This window comes from Cupressus sempervirens, chromosome 3, assembly GCF_028749045.1.
Source record: "Cupressus sempervirens isolate cs-2001-9-10 chromosome 3, ASM2874904v1, whole genome shotgun sequence".
In the NCBI taxonomy this organism is placed as follows: Eukaryota; Viridiplantae; Streptophyta; class Pinopsida; order Cupressales; family Cupressaceae; genus Cupressus; species Cupressus sempervirens.
In genome coordinates this window covers 537184488-537206644 of record NC_143120.1, presented here as the reverse complement: position 1 = coordinate 537206644, position 22157 = coordinate 537184488, and the positions used below count along the sequence as shown (strand labels likewise).

General features: G+C 33.4%; 1 protein-coding gene across 1 annotated transcript; it reads left to right on the top strand.

The window, feature by feature from the left end:
* The first annotated feature begins 12328 nt into the window (after window positions 1-12328).
* LOC149567529 (putative aminotransferase TAT2) lies at window positions 12329-17875 on the top strand. The gene is made up of 8 exons (XM_089820750.1): window positions 12329-12406; window positions 12487-12752; window positions 14245-14584; window positions 15490-15708; window positions 16506-16565; window positions 16845-17000; window positions 17251-17344; window positions 17507-17875. The coding sequence occupies exons 1-8, from the start codon at window positions 12386-12388 to the stop codon at window positions 17629-17631; spliced, it is 1281 nt and encodes a 426-aa protein (XP_089676876.1). The 5' UTR covers window positions 12329-12385; the 3' UTR covers window positions 17632-17875.
* The last annotated feature ends 4282 nt before the right edge of the window (window positions 17876-22157 follow it).

Here is a 22157-nt window from a genome sequence, read left to right as displayed (position 1 = left end):
CATATAGTTAACATGGGTCAATGAGTCTACCTCAAATCCTCAAATCAAAATTACAATTTAATATATTTGTTAATTTATAAAAATTAAATTAAATTTGCTATATAGCTAAAATTAAATATATTTCATAAGACATAGATATATATTTAAATTTTTTATTAAAATATTAATATTAAATATTCACAAATTATATCTCTAACTAATATTATTTATCTTTAGCTATAATATTTCTACTTTCTTTTCACAATAGGTAGGGACTCGTGCTACAACAGAGCTCTTGTAGTTGTTTTTTTTTTTTTTTTTTTTTGGCAAAACTTTATTTAAAATTAAAAGAAGTGGAAAATGGATCTTTTGCGCAAGCAACAAAATACATAAAATAATAAAATTTTACCTAATAATTTTAATGAAGGCAAAAATGCAATTATTTACATAATTAATCTTGGTAGTTTAACTCTACTATTTGGACATTAGTTATTAGTGCCTGCCGTAGGAACTATAGGCAACAAACTTTTTTAACCAGTGTTTCAAATAAACAACTTTAACCAATCAAGTTTCACATAATTTTTTAATAATAAGTAATAACATATTTTGCTATTAGGTAAAGTTTGAGGCAGGAACTACGTTGCTTTGCAACCTTGTTTCTAGGGGAAATGTATTAGCGATTATCATTATAAATAATATTTTATATTCACATAGAATTTTATAAACAATTCAATAGAAAATTCAAAAATCCAAAATATTGCAATGTTGCATAATTAAGCATAAGAAGTTAAAACAATGAAATACAATTTTATATGGAACTGAAACTTCAGAAATTTCATTGATATTTCTTGAAATTTACAAATTTACAAAATTAGGGGAAAACCCTAGACTCTAGTACTACTGTACTATTTGTCGTAGAAACCACCAGAATCGACCATGGTTGCAAATTCTTGTAGCCAGTGGTTGCAATCTTCCACTTCATCCAGGAAAAACCATTTTCGAAGAAAATTCAACCCAATTCTTGCACATTTCCTATGGTGCTTCAACTGCCCAGCAATCAAGCCCAGTAAAAATGGTTGCACGACCACATTTTGGCCAGGTTCCAGAAGCTTGTGGACTTCACCTTCCCAAGGGATCCCCACTCCTAAAACTGCATGACCGAAAATTTCAATGACATCGCCCAAATATACAAAATCTTCCTCAAGAGCAACACAATTTTGGCCCTTGCTTCTCTGAGGTCAAGCAAGGAGGCTAGAAATTGTGACATAATGTCACTGTTGGCATGATATCGATTCTCATTCTCCAAAAACTCACGCCCTAGAACCGTTTTGATGGCAGCAATAACAAACTTCACACCAGAGCATGGAACAACCTCATTGCAAATTGACAAGAGGTTTTCCTCAGGAACGCGACCTAGAAAGGCCTTCTGCTCCTCTTCCAAAGTGCATCTCAGGCGAATAGGGTTGTCCATCTTTACTACAAAGTTCAAACTCTAAGTTCTAACAAACTAACAACAAACAAACCAGACCTATCGACTACCAAAAATGAGATCAGCAATGATGAAAGAAGTGGCTCAATTGCCTATAAATAAGCTTGGTGGGCAGGGTGCTAGGGATTATTTATTTTTTTCCTAAATAAGCTTAGCTGTTGAGAAATATTTCTTAAATATTTGTCCGTCCGACTGCCAATTCAATTACATTAAATTAGCAAATATTCTCAAATCTTGAACATAATTGCAAGTATGTGCCAAAAAGGCCAATTGTAATTAAACACTAACACCGTCCATTGTCCTATAATGCGTGTGAAGCCACTTAACCAATGGAAAAGGCCAATTGTAATTAAGACTAATAGTACTACTGCTAGTGGACTGTGGCATGTCCTGTAATGCGTGTGAAGCCGCTTAGCCGATGAAAAAGGCCAATTCCAAATTGTAATTAATAGTGATAAGACATCAATATACTATCTCTTGCAACTTAAGTGATACATGCTGGACATAAACGTGTCACCATTCCAGACACTTGAACAAGGTTGAGGCTTCATTCCAAACATTTGGTCCCAATATAAACCTTCAACTATTGATATATTATCATCGGACGGAGGTCTAAATCATGTAATTAATAATCTATATGTAATTAATGTTTATCATTTAAATAACTCGAGCTTTGTTCATTTTTAATTTTTAATTTTTGTCTATAATCTACATGTAATTAATGTTTATCATTTCAATCATCCAAACTTTGTTCATTTTGTATTGGTAATAATAATAAGATATCTTTCGGCTTATTATGTATAGTTATAGATAAACTAAACTGCAATGGTATTGGTAACTGTCGATAAAAAATTGTCAGAAATTGATTGTACAATTTGGGAAGTGGTGTGTGGTTAGTGGTAGCGTACTAGTGAGGGAATGTCGCTATCACTAACATGGCATTTAATTCTTTTTGGGTACACTATACTCCACAGACAACTTACCTTGATACATGTCAACATTCTGGTGACTACCTCGACAATTCTTCTTCCTTCAAGAAATGTTGGCCGAAATTAAACCTCAGCCATTGATCTTGGATCATCAGATGGTCTGAGTTCTCAAATAATACATTTAACATAATTACAGTGGTAGTGGCAAAGATTATGTTTCCATAATGTACAGTCAAACAACCACGTCATTAAACCATCACTTGCCACTTGCCACTTGCCACTTGCCAATAATTTATGTAAGTTGGTATGTTAGGTTAGGCTACTTATTTCCCATCTTTTGAAAATAGCCATACCAACTATAACTTTCTGAAAATCATTCGCCATAACAAATAAATTAATTCAATTATTTGGAAAATAATTTTGCCATTTTTTTATTAAAAAGCTATCGATTATTAAAATATTCGCCAACCAATATCCATATTTCAAAACATAATTCGCCATCAATATTAATAATTTTATTTAAAACAAAAATTATAATTGCCATTATTTTATAAAAATTGTCTAAACTATTAAAAAATTCGCCACCAAATATCCATCGATTGATGCATAATTCGCCAACACTATTAATTTTTTTTTCACCCAAATGACATGTGATTTGCCACAATTTTATAAATTTTGGGAGGGGGGGGGGTGTTGCTTAAAGTTATCCCTGCCATGGATGAGACATTCTTGATGAGTAAAAAGATAAATATCAAAAGCGAATGAATGTAATAATTACAAAGAGAGAACATCCTTATAAAGGAGATAAAAACCCTAGAAGGTAAAACTTAGGTTGCGTGAAAATAATTAATAAAAGAATTAATTATTATATGCCTAAAGTTTAGCTTAAGTAAAATAGAGATAATAAGTGACTTAATAATTAAATAATTATAATTTAATTAATAAGAAAATAATTTATTACTCTAACACACTTTACCTATAGCTATTGGTATATGTATATTAGTAGTAAAAGGATGTTATTATTTATAAATTTTTATTTATTATAGAACTGTGAATTATTATTTATAAAGTCTTAATAAACAAAGAGTAGAAGGATGTTATTAAATGTATATTAGTGGTAAAAAAAGTAAAAATGTTTGTGTTATCAATTGAAAGGAACATGTAGTTCTTATTAGTTGGAATTTATTATTTGGTACAATAACCATTAAAGTAAGAAGCATATAAGTAAGGAAACATCTCTCAAATTTTTCATATAAAAAATGCCAGTGTGCAAAAAAAAAGCCAAAAAAAGCAAGTGTATAATCAAAAGAACAAAATCTCAATCAAAAAATGAGAAAGAGTGCAACATGGAGGGAAGGATCCAAGTAGTCCTAGTAAGAGAACTAGGCAGAGAACAAGGAAAAAGGCCACTGAGGCTCTTGAGGCTCCTGTTTTAGCTTCGATAAACATTATCCATACTATTGCAGAAACAAGTAAAGAGGTGGTGAATATCATCAAAGATTTGTTGTAGCCATTGGTCTTGGAGTGGGTGTGATGGGTGTTGGTTCGAGTGGTTTTCTGGTTTTTTGCTTTCTATTTTCTAGCTTGTTTAAAACTTTAGGTTCTATGTCCTTGTAAAAATTGGTTATTTTTTATGGTTTAAGCTTTTGATTTCATGTCCTTGTAAAAGCTAGTTTCTTTGTAAAACTTGGTAGTGCTTAATGTTTATCTTTAGTTTTTGTAAAGGGATTCGAGTCCCTTCAAAACTTGCTTTTACCGTAATCTAAAACATGGAGGGAAGGAATATGTTGATAAGAAGATCTAGTGAAGAGGAACCAATATATAGTATGTGTTCATTACGATTTAAAGACCCGAATGGATGTGGAGCATTATCACAAAGACTAGATGGAGTATTATTAACAAGAGATGTAATTGGATATCTTCAAAGCAAGAAATTTGAATTTGGAAATGAAGAAATAGGAGTGGTGTATGAAAAACTATTCCAGACCAAGGAAACATGAAATGATGAATTTTGTTTGGTGCATATTGTTCACCTACCTAAATTTTTTGACAAAGAATGGATCAAAATTGTACATAGAAGAATGCATGGAGAATATTAATGGTTGGAAAATGGAAAAGTGGAAATTACCAAAGAAATTATAACTTTTTCCACAAGACTATCAAGAAATGGTTGTAACAGTGGAAAAAACATAGATTCCAAAACTTAGATTGATGGACTAGTTAGATAAATGATAGATCATAAAACATTTTATATAAGATCAATCAAAGACAAAGGCATAAGGTTCGCTTCTCTAGTGATTGGCTATAAGATCTACCAAGATGAAAAAATTGACAAAAGGATCCATATAGGTGACATATGAAATTCTATTGAAGGCAAAAAGTTCAATCTATGTGAGATGTTAAGAAATCAGCTAATGATGAATTTACAAAAGATCAAGAAACAAGGACTAAGGTATAGATGTTTATTGGCCAATATATATTATGTGTAAAACTACTTTATTTGCCTAGGAAATGTGAATTGGTTAGATGGTGAGTTGATTGCGCACTAGATGAATAGATTTGTTGAAACATTAAGGAGAAACTACAACAACCTTATGTGGCTTCAATTTAGAGAAGTACAAGAGAAAATGAATAAAAGAAATCAAATTCAATCTCAAATAGTAAACAAGTATAAAAAAGACATGTGTTTTTAGCAAGTCCACACTCATGCAGCTGTAGAGCCTAGACTATCATGGGTGACACCATTTGGATATGAAGTATTGATCAAATGATAAGATTGATCTGATCATCTAGCAACTGCTGATTGAAGCTAAGGATGAAGGAGTTAAGAGATTGGAGCATATGAATAGAATTATAGGAGGATAATTATGAAAGAAAATAAGTTTGAAGGTGAAGGAAGCACTAGATAGAAGACTACTAAATATATACCATCCATATAAAAAAAGATAAAGCAATAGAAACATATTGTAGAATGCAAGCATATGAAATAAACAAGATTAGCAACAACATAAGCAAAAAGAACACAATAGGAAGATCTCAAACTAGAATGCAAAGACAAATGATAGAAATACAATTAGTTCTGAGACAACCAAAAAGGAGACCCAAAAGAATTGTTGAGGAATTGACATAGGGAGTGAAGAAGTATGGATGTATTGGATCCATATCAGACTACAAATTTGGAAACTAGAGTGAAGAAGAAAAGTTATTGTTTGAGGAATTTGTAATGTATTCTATACACAAGTTTTCATATTATTTGATTAAGTTAGAAGGAAAAATTCCAATAGAGTTGTACACCATAATTTTAGTTAAGTGGAATAATGTAGATCAATTGGATAGAGACAATCTAGAAATAATGCTACATTTGGTGAAGCCAAATGTACCAGTTGAAGAGATAGACATGTTACCAAAAAAGCATGAGAATAAATTATCTATCAACATTAGAAAGGCCAAAATCCTAGCGGGTATGATTGAAGATATTGAAAATAATAGAAATAGAATGTGGAATATGATCTTTCATATCAAGGACACTACTATAGAGGAAGAACCACTGATTGGAACAATCTATGATTTGAATGAGAAACTTGGTGAACATGTTGATCTTACGGGTAAAGAAATCCCAGAAGAACTAGAAAGTAAGTATGTTATTATATTAAGTACATAAATAGGAGATAAATTAGAAGAAGAAACTAGAGGACATGAAGGATTGAGTGAAAAAAATGAAAGCAAGGAAATTGAGACATTTGAAGAAGCAAGTCAAGATAAAAAGAATTAAAAGACTACAAAAGTAATTGAAGCTAAAATAGGAGATATTAACAAGACTATCACTATCAAAAGAATGACCCCTGAACTAGAACAAGGAAACAAAGTGATGAATATGAAAGAACAAAATGAATCTTTAGAAGAGAAGGTTGCAAGGACATTGCAAGATATGACATAGGTCAACGAAGTCATGGAAAATAATAGGAGAAGAAGAAGAAGAAGAAGAAATCAATACTAGAGATGAATTTGAGGTACTAAAAAGACCCTATGTAGAATTACATCATGAAGACATGAAGCTTTACACGAAGAGATTATAAGAGAGAATATATTTATTTAGCAAAATGGAAGATAAGAAAAGAACGAGGATAATTAAGAGAGAGTTGAGTGTACTACTACTAGAGGAAAAAATTGATAATAAGATGGGAAGTGAAAGAAAATTATAAATATTTTTAGAGATAATAGAGAATGATAAAACTACTAAGGAGGAATTGATTACAAAGCTACAATAAGGAACTCTAAAGGACAGATTAACTAAAGTTATTGAATTGTTATCGAAGAAATATAGAAACTTGAAGAATGCAATATACGAAGGATTGAAATTTATGCAAACATTTTTATTGATGACTGATGACATTGATGAGAATTTTTATAGGCTATTATTCTATATGAATCTCATGTAACAAAAAATAGACTTGAAAAAAAGGCTTCTTGGATGAATTATCATCCAAAAAAAGCATAGATACACTTGAAGAGATTATAAAAGTTAAAGGTCATATTGCAAGTATATAAAGTTTATAGGACAAATGGAATAATACAATGATGTGCATAACAAGCACAATGAAGTACATAAAACTTGCAAAATAAAGAATGAATCAATAATGACGCATTTAGCATTGTTGTCAAAGTGGGACAATATTAGAAATCAAAAGCATGTATATAGTAGACAAGATAAGTTTAGTAGTCAAGGTTATGATGAAAGGGTAAGAAATCAAAAAAGAGGGAGTAATTAAGAGTATCGAGTTGAAACTATACATATATAGTTTTTTCACCAATGCCAAAGGATAAATTGTTACTAAGGAAAAAATCCTATACCTTTGATGGTTTATTTTTATAATGTTGTCATTGTTGGTCAAAAATATATAATGTTGTATGAAAAATTATGTTATAAGGAGAGTAATATCGGATTAATATATGTTATCAATGACATAATGAGACCTAGCATATCGGTGAAGCTAAAGATCTATTAGTGTGAAAAGAGTCAAGAGATCAAGGGAGACTTGTGAAAATTCTAGAAACCCTAATTAGGTTAGCAAGTGGAAATAGTAAAGTAGTAAAAGGAGAGAAAAATAAGACAAAGTAGTGAGTGACAAGGTTTTGGTGTGAAGTAGACAAGCTATCCAAAGTAGTATTTTTGTGAGAAATTATCAGAGAAGGGATAAAGAAGAAGCTATCAGGGATAAGCAAAGGAGTGAGTTATCATAAGAAGAATAGTTAAAGCAACATAACTATCAAGTAGAGGAAAGGAAATTACAGGTTAATTTCTTTTTGTTTATACCTAATCAGTTAATAAGAAAGATTGTGAAATCCTTTTACAAGGTGGTCTTTAATAGGACTTTTGTAGCTCTATTTTGAACTTATTATCATGTAAATCCTTTAATCGAGTGAACACTGTAAGAGTGGGATAAAATCAATTAACATAGTAGTCTTTAATAGGAATCTTGATACTCTTAGCTGGTTCTTAGACACTTTTAATAGAGTGTAGTAATTTAGAAGATGACATTATTGTAAAGCACTTAAATGGGCATCATGTTACTGTAGAGATGAGTTGTGGGTATCATCCCCATGGTAATTTTTCCCTCTGACCAAGGATTTTCAACATTACCAAAATTAGTGTGTTATGTGTTTCATGTTTATGGTTTGAACGCTTACTTCATCTTATTATTTGAACTCATTAATTATCAGTATATTGAAGAAATTGAATAATGCCATCAGATAAATTTTCAAGCTCACTAGATCAGTAAAAAGGTAGGAACTATTCAAAAGGTGAAAAAGTAAGGTATTGATTCACTGCCCCCCTTATAGTACCTCACAATACTTGTAGCTACCAACAAAATGAGGTACTCGTCTTATGATTTAGAAATGTATGCCTTAGTTTAGTCCCTAAAGAAATGGAGACAATATTTTTTGCCAAGAAAATTTAGAGTGTACATACTAATAATCAGGCTTTGAGCTACATCAAGAGTTAAGATAAGTTGAGTCATGGGCATATGAAATGGGTAGAGTCCATACAAGCATATACCTTTTCCATTAAGAACAAGAAAGGAGATGCAAATAAGGTTGGAGGTGCACTAACTAGGAGGGTGCTTACCATATTATAGATCCAATTGAAAAGTGTTGAAATATGTATGCAATAGAAAAGACTTCAAAGAATTCTATATTAGGTCTGCCTTGATTTTGAGGGACAAATATAACCATAATTTTTTTGATCCAAGATGGAATCATATTCAAAGGAGGACACTTATGTATCTCTAAATATTTCACAAGAACAAATATCATACAAGGAAAGCATACTGGTTGGACTAGATAAGACATTGGAATTGGTGAATAGAAACTATTTTTGGCCTAAGTTATAGGTTGATCTCATGAAATTTGTTGAGCCATACACTATTTGTCAAAAAGATAAAGAAGAACTACTAATCCACATCTATACCAACTCTTACCTATTCCCTCAAGAGCTTGGAAAAGTGCAATCATGCATTTTGTGATGGGATTGTCTAAAACACAAAGAGGATTTGACTATTATTTTGCTGTTGTAGATAGATTTAGTAAAATGACACATTTCTTTCCATGTAATTCCACTAGTGATGCTTCTTACATATCACTCCTATTTTTCAAAGAAGTAGAAGGGATTGATGGAATCAATATGAGCATAGTATGAGATAGAGATATAAAATATTTAGTCACATTTGAAGGAGGCTAGGTACCAATTATATATCATTTTCATCATCCCATCACCCACAATCATGTGGTAAGAAAAAAGTTGTAAATAGATAATTATGGAACCTATTGACATGCCTCACAAGAAAACATGAAGAGAAATGAGATTCTATACTACCTAAAGGAGAATTTCCCTATAGTGATACTATTAACAAGAGCACATAGAAGTCACCCTTTCGAATTGTCTATGGGATCATCCAAGAGGGATATTGGAATTGAGAGAATAGCCTAAGAATAATCCAATTAGTGTAGAAGGAGAGAAGTTGTTGAATCCATCAAAGAAGTTCATGATCAAGTGAATTTTTAGCTCAAAAAGTACAAACACATAGCAGATTAAAAAAGAAGAGAAGTTCAGTTTGAAGTGGGAGATCAAGTGTGGGAAACCTTAAAGATGGAAAGGTTTCCAAAAGCTAAATACACCAAGAAAATGGAAAGAAATATAGAACCATGTCAAATATTGGAGAAGTATGGGATGAATTCATACAAAATACAATTTCCATTAGATCTTGAGATATCCCCAATCTTCAACATCTGTAATTTGACACCTTTCAAGGGTGAGATGCAACATGATGATCCACAATGATGACAAGAATTTTCTAAAGACTTGAGTGACATTCCAAATTAGGAACCCCAAAGTTTGAAATGATACTAGATGTTAGTAAACATTTTTTTTTCCTTCAAAGAGAGATAAAAGGAATGACTCAAGACACCCATCATGAAGAACAAAGAATACTAACAACTACACAAATTATCATCGTATTGATAACCACCCTTTGTATTGAGAGGTACAACTCCCTCTTAATAGATATAGTAATGAATCAAATAAATTGGTATGCCTTTAACGTGAAGATACGAAGGTGGTTAACATCCATTCATCAACTTGAAATGAATGTGATAATCTTGGAGATGCATTAACCACCCAACCTATATATCAATGATTATTTAAGACCATGAAATAGACTGCCTTCAACATAACCTCATTTTTGGGAACAATTGTGAAAAAATGGTTTGGCTCATGCAAACCACACTACCAAGGGTTTAGGCAATAGGTTGTAGAAATGACCAACACAACAAGGGTAAACCTAAGAACTTCTATATAGATGGGAGTTTCAATCTTTTTGTCATCTGAGATAGTAAAGTCTTGTGATTAAGGCTAGAAAACAAGCAAGGAGAACCAAAAATACTAGGGCACCTTTTTCAGGATACCCTCAACATGAGAGGGTTTGGAAAATGAAACAAAAAAAACCTCCGCTGTATTCTAAATGCCATCTAGTAAAACCCCATGAGGAGTTAATAATTTGGAAACCTAATCAAACAACATGCTTTTAGGAGGAATCCTTCCCACAAATACCCCAATCAAAGTATATTTTTCTAGTTAGTCATAGGTATTCTTAAATTCCTCCAAAGGTAGAACAACATCATGAATTCATACCTCATGCAACACCCTCAGAGAGAACTTGTAAGGCTGCTTTTTTAGAGATGTCATGATCGTTCATTGCCAAAACCCCCATATTAGCATCAACTATTGGGATGAAGTTGATTGGAGCCATAATAAAGCGTGTAAATCCTACAACAAATGTAGTTAAAGCCTACAAAAATTCTATATTTTATTATCTTCTCTTGAAAGAATATCTTTAAATATTTTCTTCTTTATTAACATATTTTACTTGTTTTAAGTTTCAAAAAGAAACTCTATCATTTAGTTTTTGAAAGAGAGAAAAGGACAAATAAGGTACACTTCATGACAAATTTGAGGTGCACCATCCTCATCAAACTTCTCTATGCATAATGCATTATAAAAACCAAGCAAACTATCTTTTTTTTTAAATCTCTAAACTCTACTTATACTTTTCTATGGGTTTATCCCTTGATCTTAGTAAATGTGCAAGTGTTAAGTACAATATATAAAATATCATACAAAAGAAAATCTTCCTAAAAGGATACAAAATCTTTTTAATTTTTTGGAAAAATATTATTTTGAATTCACAACTTTAACTTTTTCCAAAAGAAAATATAATTTAATTGTCCATTTGTTCCACATCACTAAAATATTAGGAAATCTTGACGAAAAAAGTAGAGAATGTATCAATTATCTAGGTGAATTCTCGTATAGAAAATATATCTTATTAAAAAGTAGGAGCTATCTTGATAAAGAATAAGGAAATGTATTGATAAGCTAAGTAAATCTTTCTTATAAATATAAAAAATGCATGCTATAGAAAAATAGGAGCTGTAAGATTGAGATAGACTATGAATTTTCATTAAACTATTATATAAAATAAAATATCTTACAATTGTTATTCATGAATCTTAAAATTATTTTCTTTATCAAGATGAAGAATTGAAAAACAAATTAAGGATTTAAGATAATCAATTATTTATTAATTAATATAGATATTTGTCTATGTCCAATTTCTTGTAATTGAAGTGTTCCACTACAAAATTTTAAGCTCTAAAAAGAAGAGTTTCAAAAAGAATATCTGCCTATCTAGTCACATGTTTAGTGATCTACTTACATGAATTGTGCCGTATGTTCTACTTAAATTCAAAATACATAAAATGCAAACCATTTCTTTTGTACAAACAAAATAAATTTAATTTAATTTTAAATTTATTATTGTAAACTCAACTATCTATAAATCGAATGATTCCAAGACCAAGTGGAAATTTGCAACCTTTTCTGGTCTGCAAGAATCTCTCCATCGATGTGTTGGATTTGTACCATAATTGTTGCTGTTGATGACACGCGGATATGAACAAGCGTTGTTGCCGGGAAAGATCCCACGATCTCCATCCTAATAACGATCATTACAAGGAATGTCCGTAATTAAATTTGCAAGTGGCCTCCCGATTCCTCTGATCACTCCACCAATGGGATGGGATCGATCCAATTTACGGTGGAGATTGGAATTTGAGATCAAGATTGAAATTGAGGTTAAGATTATGCAGATTACGTAAGCCATTCCGCTAAGCAAATCAGATATCTCTGCTTCTGAGGTGACAAACAAATTGTGTAGGTGCCGTGTATTTAGCAAATTGAAAGTGGAGAAATTGTTTTATAATGTGCTGGATATACCTTTGTTGAGGATAGGAATTCCTCCTCCGTGGCAGTTGCGTCTCTTCTTGAACTGAATTTGGAATGCTATTTATATCCATCCCCTTCATGACAATTCCTATTCAACCCAAGACTGCAAAGCATCCAGAGTACTCGGGGATTGATTGTGGGTGAGCCATGACAAACAAGCTGGCGCAGGTAGGGCACTGGAAGTGACATATACAATCATCTTTTAGCAGGGAGAATAGAGGAATCTGACTAAATTGTGTGCATTGCAGGAGAATGGGGAGCAGAATGAGCGGAAGAGCCAAACGAAATGCAATCCTGTGCTCTTGGAGTACAGCAGCAGTATAAGAGGCGTGTTGGCAATGCTATTGAGTAAATTGTCCCCTGACAAGACTGTGATTCCGCTGGGGCATGGAGACGCCTCTTCGTTTAAATGCTTCAGGGCCCCTCTCAATGTGGAGGACGCTCTCGTACAATCCACACGCAGCTCCAACTTTAATGGTTATGCTCCTTCCTATGGCATCCTTGATACTCGCAGGTATTTCGTGTTTTCTCAATTGGGCTATGGGATTTTGGATTAGGGCATTTGGAGTTTACTACCTTCCAAGAATTTGGGACTTTGCATGCTCCATATAACATTATTTTATGCTACTCTGGTTTTTGATTTTTCTCTTACCTTCCAAGAACTTGGGACTTAGCATGCTCCAGATAACATTTTTTATTCTACTCTGTTTTTACAAAATTTATTTTGGATATACCAGCATCTCAAGAAACCCCGTTGCATCAAAATTGCATGTGGGAGTTGTTAAATTCCCCGAATATATTCGATGTATGTAAAATCCAGAGCCAGAGCAATTATAAATTTGCAAGTCAAGGGACTTTGGTCCTCAAAATGCTTTGCTTAGCCATTCTCTATGACCTATGCCTAGCGTTTACTATTCCATTGCAACTACTGTGGCTTGCTGCCCTTGGATGTCAAAACAATGATTCCAAATGCTAATCAGTTAAGCGGAATTCGTGTACTTATTTCATCACCTCAATTGGTACATCAATCGAAACTCTCGAAATCCATATCAATACGCATGTTGTCTGTTTTATTTATATATACCATGGATTCTTATGTTTTCCCCCAACTCGATCATGTAAGGTTGCCTTATACTTAAAGCCATTGGCCACTATACATGAAAGCACTGTAGAGTGTTGGATTCTAAGGAGAGATTGTAGTACTCTTGATTTGCTAGGGGTACCCTTCCATTTTTTTTCTGTAGATTTTTAAAATGGTATTTAAGATAATGACAATGATTACGTTGACAATTATCTTCCCTGTGTCGATTTTGTCCGGAAAATTGTCGTCACTCAATCTTCCGGTAGGTTTTTTATTCATACTCTACAGAGAACAAAGAGGGGAAGGAGATTGTATAGTGGAATTATCCCTTGGACAGGATTATGTTATATCACGGGAATCTAATGGATCTTCACTTAATACAATTTAAGCAGTTGTTGAAATAATCAAACATACATCAGTTTAGCTGATTTGAACATGTCTAATTAGATATAGTCCTGTAGGAAGCTAGAATAAGTTTTTATCTGTTGTTGGCCACCTACCACATCCTCTATAGTGGCCATGGGGTGAGAGCTCTCAGAAGAAAGATCTCTGATGTTGTATTAACCAGCTATAATAGTTTTGGCGTGCTGATTTACACGTCTTAGACAGTTGGTGACCTTCCAAGGATACACGAAGTGTGAGACCTTAAGCGTGAAATTACATTTAGTCCTGAAATATCACAAGTTAAATGCTAAACTGCAAAACAAAAGCTTCTTAGTTGTTTGGAGGTTTGGCTGTCAGATTAAGTATTAATACTATAACACGTCCAGGATTACTTTAATTTATGTTTCAATTTGGAATCAGTGTGAATATCGGAGAACTAGTTGTTCTAATGGTTTTTCAAAATTATTTACATTTTTTCTTTTGGATGGTGAAGCATATGAAAAGCCGGTTTGTTAAGTACTTTTTTGGTTCCTTTTTCCAGAGCTGTTGCTGAATATGTCTCCTCTGGCTTGCCATATAAGCTTACATATAATGATGTGTACCTTACTGTTGGTTGTTCTCAAGCTATACAAGTGTGTCTGACAGTATTGGCTACCAAAGGCTCAAATTTACTTCTACCACGCCCAGGGTTTCCAGTTTATGAAACAGTATGTGGATACAATGGCATTGAAATCAGATTCTATGACTTGATTCCAGAGAAAAATTGGGAAGTTGACTTGGATCAGGTAGAGGCGTTGGCTGATAACAAAACCATTGCAATGGTCATTATAAATCCAAGCAATCCTTGTGGTGCTGTATTTGATTATGAACATTTACTAAAGGTATGTTAAGATTGGTTCAAACATTGAAAAATAAATTAGTATTTCGTTTATCTCATAATGTTAATGGATCGCTCAACCATCCAACTTTGAGTAAAGTCTCTTTCGAAAAAACCACAATAAGTTTTCTTCCCACATATATCATACCGTATGTCGGATTCAAACACATAAATAATCTAATTTATTAGTTCAGATAGGGGAATGGTAAAAAATTGGCAAAAATTTAGAAACAAGGATGGATAACTGCAAAGTAATATGATTTATTTTAAACTCAACAGTGTGTTAAGGCTTTAACCCATATCTGTGTAGATTTAACTCATATCTGAGTAGATTGGTAGAAGTGTCATATCCTACAAAAATATATTGTGCAGTTCACCTTGTGGCAGGATAGTTATTAAGTTGCTTTTTACAGTGAGTAAATTATATGCTTTCATAGCATCTAATCTAGTAGAAGCTTATTGTTGTAAAATTTATCCTTGCTCATAATGCATTCTATGAGTAAGTCCAATCGGAACCCTGCCATATTAATATGGTTTGATATTATTATTATCTTCTTCACTTGTATGTTTTATTTTATATTAATGAAACAATGATTTGCTTTGGATCTTAGGCCATCTGAAAGTATGCAACTTAAGGTTGAATAGATGCATGAAGTGAAGCACCAATTTTAAGTTCTGTGAGACATTTTTTTATCTTAATGGCAAAATGAATTCCTAGGCAGGTTCCTGTAATTCTCTGCTTTCACAATTCAATGTTTCTCCTTGTATTTGTTTGTAAACAAGGTAATAAAACTTAAAATGGCTTGTGCATGTAAGAATCAGTATAACTTCTCACCATGCATTTTATTGATAAAAACCAAAACCTTTACAGCAGATAGAAACTAATGGGAATTTATTGTTGCACTGCAGATTGCAAAAACTGCTGAGCGCTTAGACTTTCCTATTGTTTCAGATGAAGTATATGCACACATGGTGTTTGGTCAGAGCAAATTTGTGCCTATGGGAACATTCGCTTCCATAACACCTGTAATAACACTTGGAGGCATTTCAAAGCGTTGGCTAATTCCTGGTTGGCGTTTTGGATGGCTTGCTGCTTGTGATCCCCATGGCATTCTCAAAAAGGGAAAAGTAAGAACTGAGACTCCATTCTTTCTGGATTCTAGTATTAACTCATCTGTAAAAGAAAATGTTTTTTTTCCTAAAATCAATAAATTCTCATCCTATCATCAGCCAGTAGGAATGAAAACCTATTCTATCTCATGGCCTGATGTGCTCTATCATTCGGTATTCCCATTTTCATTTCATTTTAGCATGTTTGTGCCATCCCTTCAGGATTGGCATCATCCGTACCTTTCACCAGCATATTGCTGGCAGCCTCTTCTGAGTGCAGCACCGAGTGGTATGGTTGCAGTATTGTAGTCTCTATTGGTCGTACTTAAGAGGTGCTTGTCAGGGAGATTCCTTGCTCAGTAAAAGTAGGCCCAAATGACACAACAGAGCACTCAGTATATCAACATGTCTCCCAAGTTAGTGCAGGTTCCATTTAAACCGCCCAGAATTTTGCAAGTAATCTCAGTTCAGTCCTGTTTTCTGCATAGATTCTATAATTTCCTTAATCAAACCATTTTCTTGTCCTCTAGAAAATGCTTTAAACAAATTGCATTTATTTTGTAATTGTTAAATGTTTTTTCTTTAAATGGATTCTTCCAAATATAATACAATGTAAAACATATAGTTGTCTTGATGATACCCTGCAAATGCAAGTTCCTGATTCATATTGCAGTATTGGCATTTAAATTATTTCAAATTTCTTGATGATGCTTGAGTTTAGATGGCAACGAAGGAAGAATGAATTTTGTCTGGAGATTAGTGGGAAGAGTTTGAAAAGAACAATCAGAAACTGAAAATCTTTTTTTGGATGGCAGGTTCAAGAAGGAGTCGAGATGCTCATGAATATAACTCCTGGCCCTTCGACTATTGTGCAGGTTTAATTTTCTTCTTGAGAGGCTTGTCTAGTGCACTGTGCAGTATTACTTTTCATCAGTATATTTTCAACTCTAAGTAGTGTCGAAGAACTTCCAATATGTTATCTTTTACTACAAACTATATACGTCATAAAACCTAAACTTTCTGACCCTTTGAATTACTATGATTGTATTCCCCTGACCCATCTTTTCTTGTCATCTATTACTATTTTGATAATTTTATTTTCTCTGATTCGAAGGATTATATGTTTTTGACACTGTATATTATTGCACCTGTAGGGTGCTGTTCCAAGCATTTTAAAAGACACTAGCAAAGAGTTCCATGAGAACATTTTGCACTTACTGGATATGGCATCTGACATTTGCTACAAGCGAATCCAGAAAATCAAGTCTCTACGTTGTTATTCGAGGCCCCAAGGATCTATGTTTATCATGGTAAATAAAAATTCATTAATTCATATGGGTTATCATTTTAAACTAAAGGACAAGAAACTTTTTATAGTAATTAGGTGACGCATACAGAGCAAGTCCGACGCGGCTGTTTCTTGGTTTTTATTGAAAGTGACTCCTTGTATTACTAAAAATAATGCACTAATAATGATCAATAATTTGTAATCGTCTCATCTCATAAATGAACTGTTTCGGTTACACGATAAAGTCTTGATCTATTAGATGCATTTAACAGGTGAAAATAAATCTGTCAGCCTTTAAAGGTATCAAAGATGATATGGACTTCGCTTTTAAGCTCGTTGAGGAAGAGTCAGTGGTGGTGCTTCCAGGTGACTTGTAGTTTGTTGTCTTTGATAGTATTTAGAGAACAATGTAGAAGTCTTTTCCTTTTAAATTTAAACTAAATATGCACTCTAAATGTATGCGTGTGTTTATTATTTAATATTTAGCCTATTTATGTATGGAAAACTATTTGGATGGATGCCCTGCAGGTTCAACCCTTGGAATGAAAAATTGGATAAGGATCTCGTTTGCAGCTCCCATTGATTTATTGGAAGAGGGATGGGACAGAATTGAGTCATTTTGCCAGAGGCATTCTAATGTTTTAATATTTTAACTGATTGTTCCAGAATTTAGTGTGTCCTTAGTGATCATATTCTTAATTAAAATTTAAAAACAGAAGGTTCACTCAGTGCTTTTCAACACGCTTATTATACTCCTTTCTATTTTGAAGAGCTCAAATGAAATTTGACATGAACATGAAGCTCAGTTCGAAGAGGGGTGTGTAAGCCAAACTGGAATGAAAACTATATTATTTTTCTTTACCAAAAGCATCCAATTAAGTTGGAATTTTACTTGTCTATTCAGCTTTGGCTAGGTCTCTGTATAGATAATTTGCAAAGTTTGTTGTTAAAATCGTGCCAATGATGTCTATAATTCAATGATTTCTACTCAAGTGTTGCCTTCATGCTGCAGATCTGATGTAATCATTTAGCTTATTAAATATCTTGGAGTTCAAGCTCTTTTTCTGTGGATCTATTTTGGATCGTTCTTATAAGCTACCAGTCCCACCAGTCTGTAGTGAAGTGAAGTTGGTTTAATGGCTGGAATCAATTTGATGCTTCTGAATCCTGATCAAAAGATTTCCGATATCTTATCCAAACCTTGGTGCTATCATCTTTCTTTGTGTAGGTTCTCTGACATTTTTGGTTAAAGCTTCTCCCAATGTCCAGAAATAAATAAAATTTTATAATGACATTAATGAGACCAAACTGAGATCTGAGATGATGAACGACACAATAACTCTGAAGAAAGTTGAAACCTATGAAACAAACCCCAACCTCCTTTTGATAGGTTACTGTTTCTTTGGTGATCATGGTTCTGCCATTGATTTTGATCAAATAATCTGCAATCTTGATTCTTCACAAATTTCCCCTTGTTGAACAAAGTCGATAGAGATTCAAATTTTATAGTATTAGCATATGTGGCCTGAATGTCCTCCTAATTTCATTGTGTTTCCACAGACCTGATGTGCAAAGACAACAAACCATGTCAGTCCACTCCTCCTTGGGCGTGTTCCACCTTATTTCACACCCAAGATGGTGTGAACTAGTGTTTGACTAGGTCATGAAAATTTTGGCTTTATAGGTGCCTCAAGTGTTTTTTCCCATGGTCACCAGGGATTGAATTATTTGAGATGCTTTGTCTACATCACCATTTGACTTTCTCTGTCACATACCATTAGATTTTTGCCTTTACATTTGAGCATTCTTACATATTAATTCCTCATTTGGTCAAATCCTCTTGATATTTTGTTTTATCCATGTTCTTTTCCTTCTATTTAGCCATCTACCACAATTTTGAGGCAGTGATGAACATCCATGCATCCTATTCTATTCAAATATCCTAATAGCTAAATCACTAGGGCCACTTCACATATGCGACTGTAACTTTAACTAGAAAATACTTTTTAAACTAAAAGGGGGATAAAATTTTTATTGAATACCAAAGAGAACAGAACAACAGAGGAAACAAAGAGCACTGAAGAGTTTTATCCTGGTCAACAAGTTGAGCCTACTTGTGAATTAAGTATCTCTGTAATTTGTTAATGGCACCCAATACCAGCATGAGGCAACCCATCTGGCAACAGCCTATTAGAAACTCACAAAGAAAGAGAAGAATAGAAAAGATAATAATACAATAGATCAGAAGTTAACAGAGATATTATTTATAGCCAAATCTTCAAAGATTTCATTTATTAGAACTTCATAATATCTTTGATTCCTCTTGAGAATTGAATTTACTCACTACAAGCTTACAATCATTCAACACTTCCAAAGCTTACAATCATTCAACACTTTCAATACAATTAATCTCTGCATTCACTCTTAGCCTGCATAACCTTCTTATCTGATAAACGACTTCTTCCCTGACAATGGTTTTCCCTTCTCCACAACTAAAACCCAAGCAACCTTGCAAAAGTATCAAACTTCCCTTATATCTACCAAGCAGGGCATTGGGAAACTTTTTAACTTCCCGCAATGAACAAACAACTACTAGGGGCGTTAAACTTCCAACAGACCTCACAATTTTTACCTTGGGAAAACCCTCCTAGAGGGAAAAACCCAACCACACCAAGAAATTTGATCCTTATTGAATAATAATAACAAATGTTAGATACAATGCTCGAAACAAATGCTGAGACTTTTTCCCATTAACTCCAGAATATTGAACTACATATATAACAAAGAAGAGTTTGATAGGCCATAACAATGTCTCTTCAACTTTAGACCTTTCTAATCTTGAAATGGGTAGCTAATAGTGTTCACTTCATTACACGGAGTGGACCCTTTATCTTCAAATGGTGGTCTCCTTAAATACCACAAGCATGACCTTCCATATACTAGATGTGGGCAATATTATATAATAAAATCATGTGACTCCTCAAGTTCCACACGAGCTCTCTCCAAGTGCCAAGAGATTGTTCATCAACAACTGAAGTTGCATCTTTAAGCTCTGTACAAGTATGAAGGAGCTCTCTTGTAGCTATCATAAACATTAACACTTCCTCTTGGCAAGAGAGATCATTCATATATCATGGTATGTCTTAACTTGACAAGCACAATGGAGCAGCAAAAAAAATGTTAGTAACCAAATCTCATATTTTTGTAACATAATATTGTCATCTCAATATGACATTCACCATGGATGGCTACTCTTAGAGGGTGAATAAACAAAAGCGTTACATCATGAAATTTATTCCATGACATCCACCATGCCTATTCACAAAGGGTGGATCTACCATACCTACTTGCAAAGGGTGGAATGAGGGCTTTCACCTCGTACTTATCTTAGAAAACAATGCATCTCCAACATGCCTACTTGTAGAGAGTGGATCCACCATACCTACTCATGAGGGTGGAACAAGGGATTTCACCCCAAACTTCTGCCATAGAGGAACTCATTAACAAGGGATTTTACTTCAAGCTTCGCTTGCAAAGAACTCATTAGCAAGGGAATTCACCTCAAACTTCTCGGAGAACTCATCAACTAGGGATTTCACCTTGAACTTCTCACTCGGCGAGAAGAACTCATTAACACCATGTATAAGAATGAGCAAGACTACCTTAATAGAGACTCCCTCTTAGTCAAAGCACCATTCTCACTGCTTTGATTATCACACTAAGAGAGAGGATTCCAAGTTAACCAAATAGGGAGCTTTAATAATCACATTGCCACACAAGCTTGCAAAGAATTAGGCATTCTCCCTCGGTCATGCAAGCTCCCTTTGAATATGAATTTTGCAATTGAATAGTCTCCCTTTGAATGTCACTTCTTCCTCTAAAGATGATCTAAATAGGTTCTTCTTCTTTAATGAAGTTGGGTAGCGAATTCAATCCTATAGCTGGAAGCAATGTCCCCATGATCATTTTTATAGCTTGTGTGACTTTGCATGTAACCTCTCATCATCGTGTTGCTTCTTGATCTATCTTGGAAGCATTTTTTAGAGAGATTAATAACAGCTCATAGAATCAAACTATCATGAAGTGAAATATACCGATCAATTCTGAAAGCATACAAGTTATTCCCACTATTATAGTATTAATTAATATTAACTACATATAACTCACGAGCAATATTCCAAAGTATAAATATGGTTTAAGAGTGTTGACACTTACCCCTCAAATGTGTGTCAATCATTCCCTTTTTAGTAGCAAAGTCAATAGATAAGACACAAAAATTAGTTGGGAATGCTTTGTAAGTACAACACATGAAATGACCTTTCCACTTCATCGAATACCTAAATTATTCATGATTATGTGTCTTCTTTAATACATGTCTATTTGGCATGCATTCTATGTCTTGTGGAGAAAATTTAGTACCTTGTTGTTCCTCAGTGATTGATACTTTTGCCTCTAATGTACCTTTCTCAACATCTCCTTTATATGGATATAAGTATCCTATATTGAAGATGGGTGAAAAGTCAATGGTTTTGTTACCAAAATTTCACACATGCTGAATTTTACTTTACGTAACATCACTAAAAAAATTTTGCAAGAAGAAAAATTCACTTTCTATTCACATTTCATCATTTTGTAGTCATATATGAAACCGTGCGCAAAAGAGATACAATGTTCATTATATAGATCATCAACTGATACATACAATTTTCATTTTTACAATATGAAATGAATTAATGTGTTGAATGGAGAAAATCTCACACAAGCCGTGAGGATAACTGATTAATTTTCTTTCATCAAGAGATACACTAACAGATAAATATATACATGAAAGAAATAGGAATACAGATAACAAGTCATTGCCTATTGCTTTGACTGGTATGGTTTCTTTTCTTGCCGCACCCGTCCAGCTCTGAGCTCCATGATCCCCAACAGCTGCAAAAAACATAAAAACAATTGATGTTAGATCCTGAGGGATCTAAGCAATGACTACCTATCTCTACGACTACATATTCTATCTGTCAATGCATTCCGTCATGAAAGAAAACAAGCAGTGATATTAGCATTTAGTGCTGAAAGAAATAAAACCATTTATGAGTGTCACAAGCCCGTGCTCGAACCTTATAAGATATGCAACAGGATAAAGCAGATGAATAGACTAACAAATCTGTATAATGAAGTT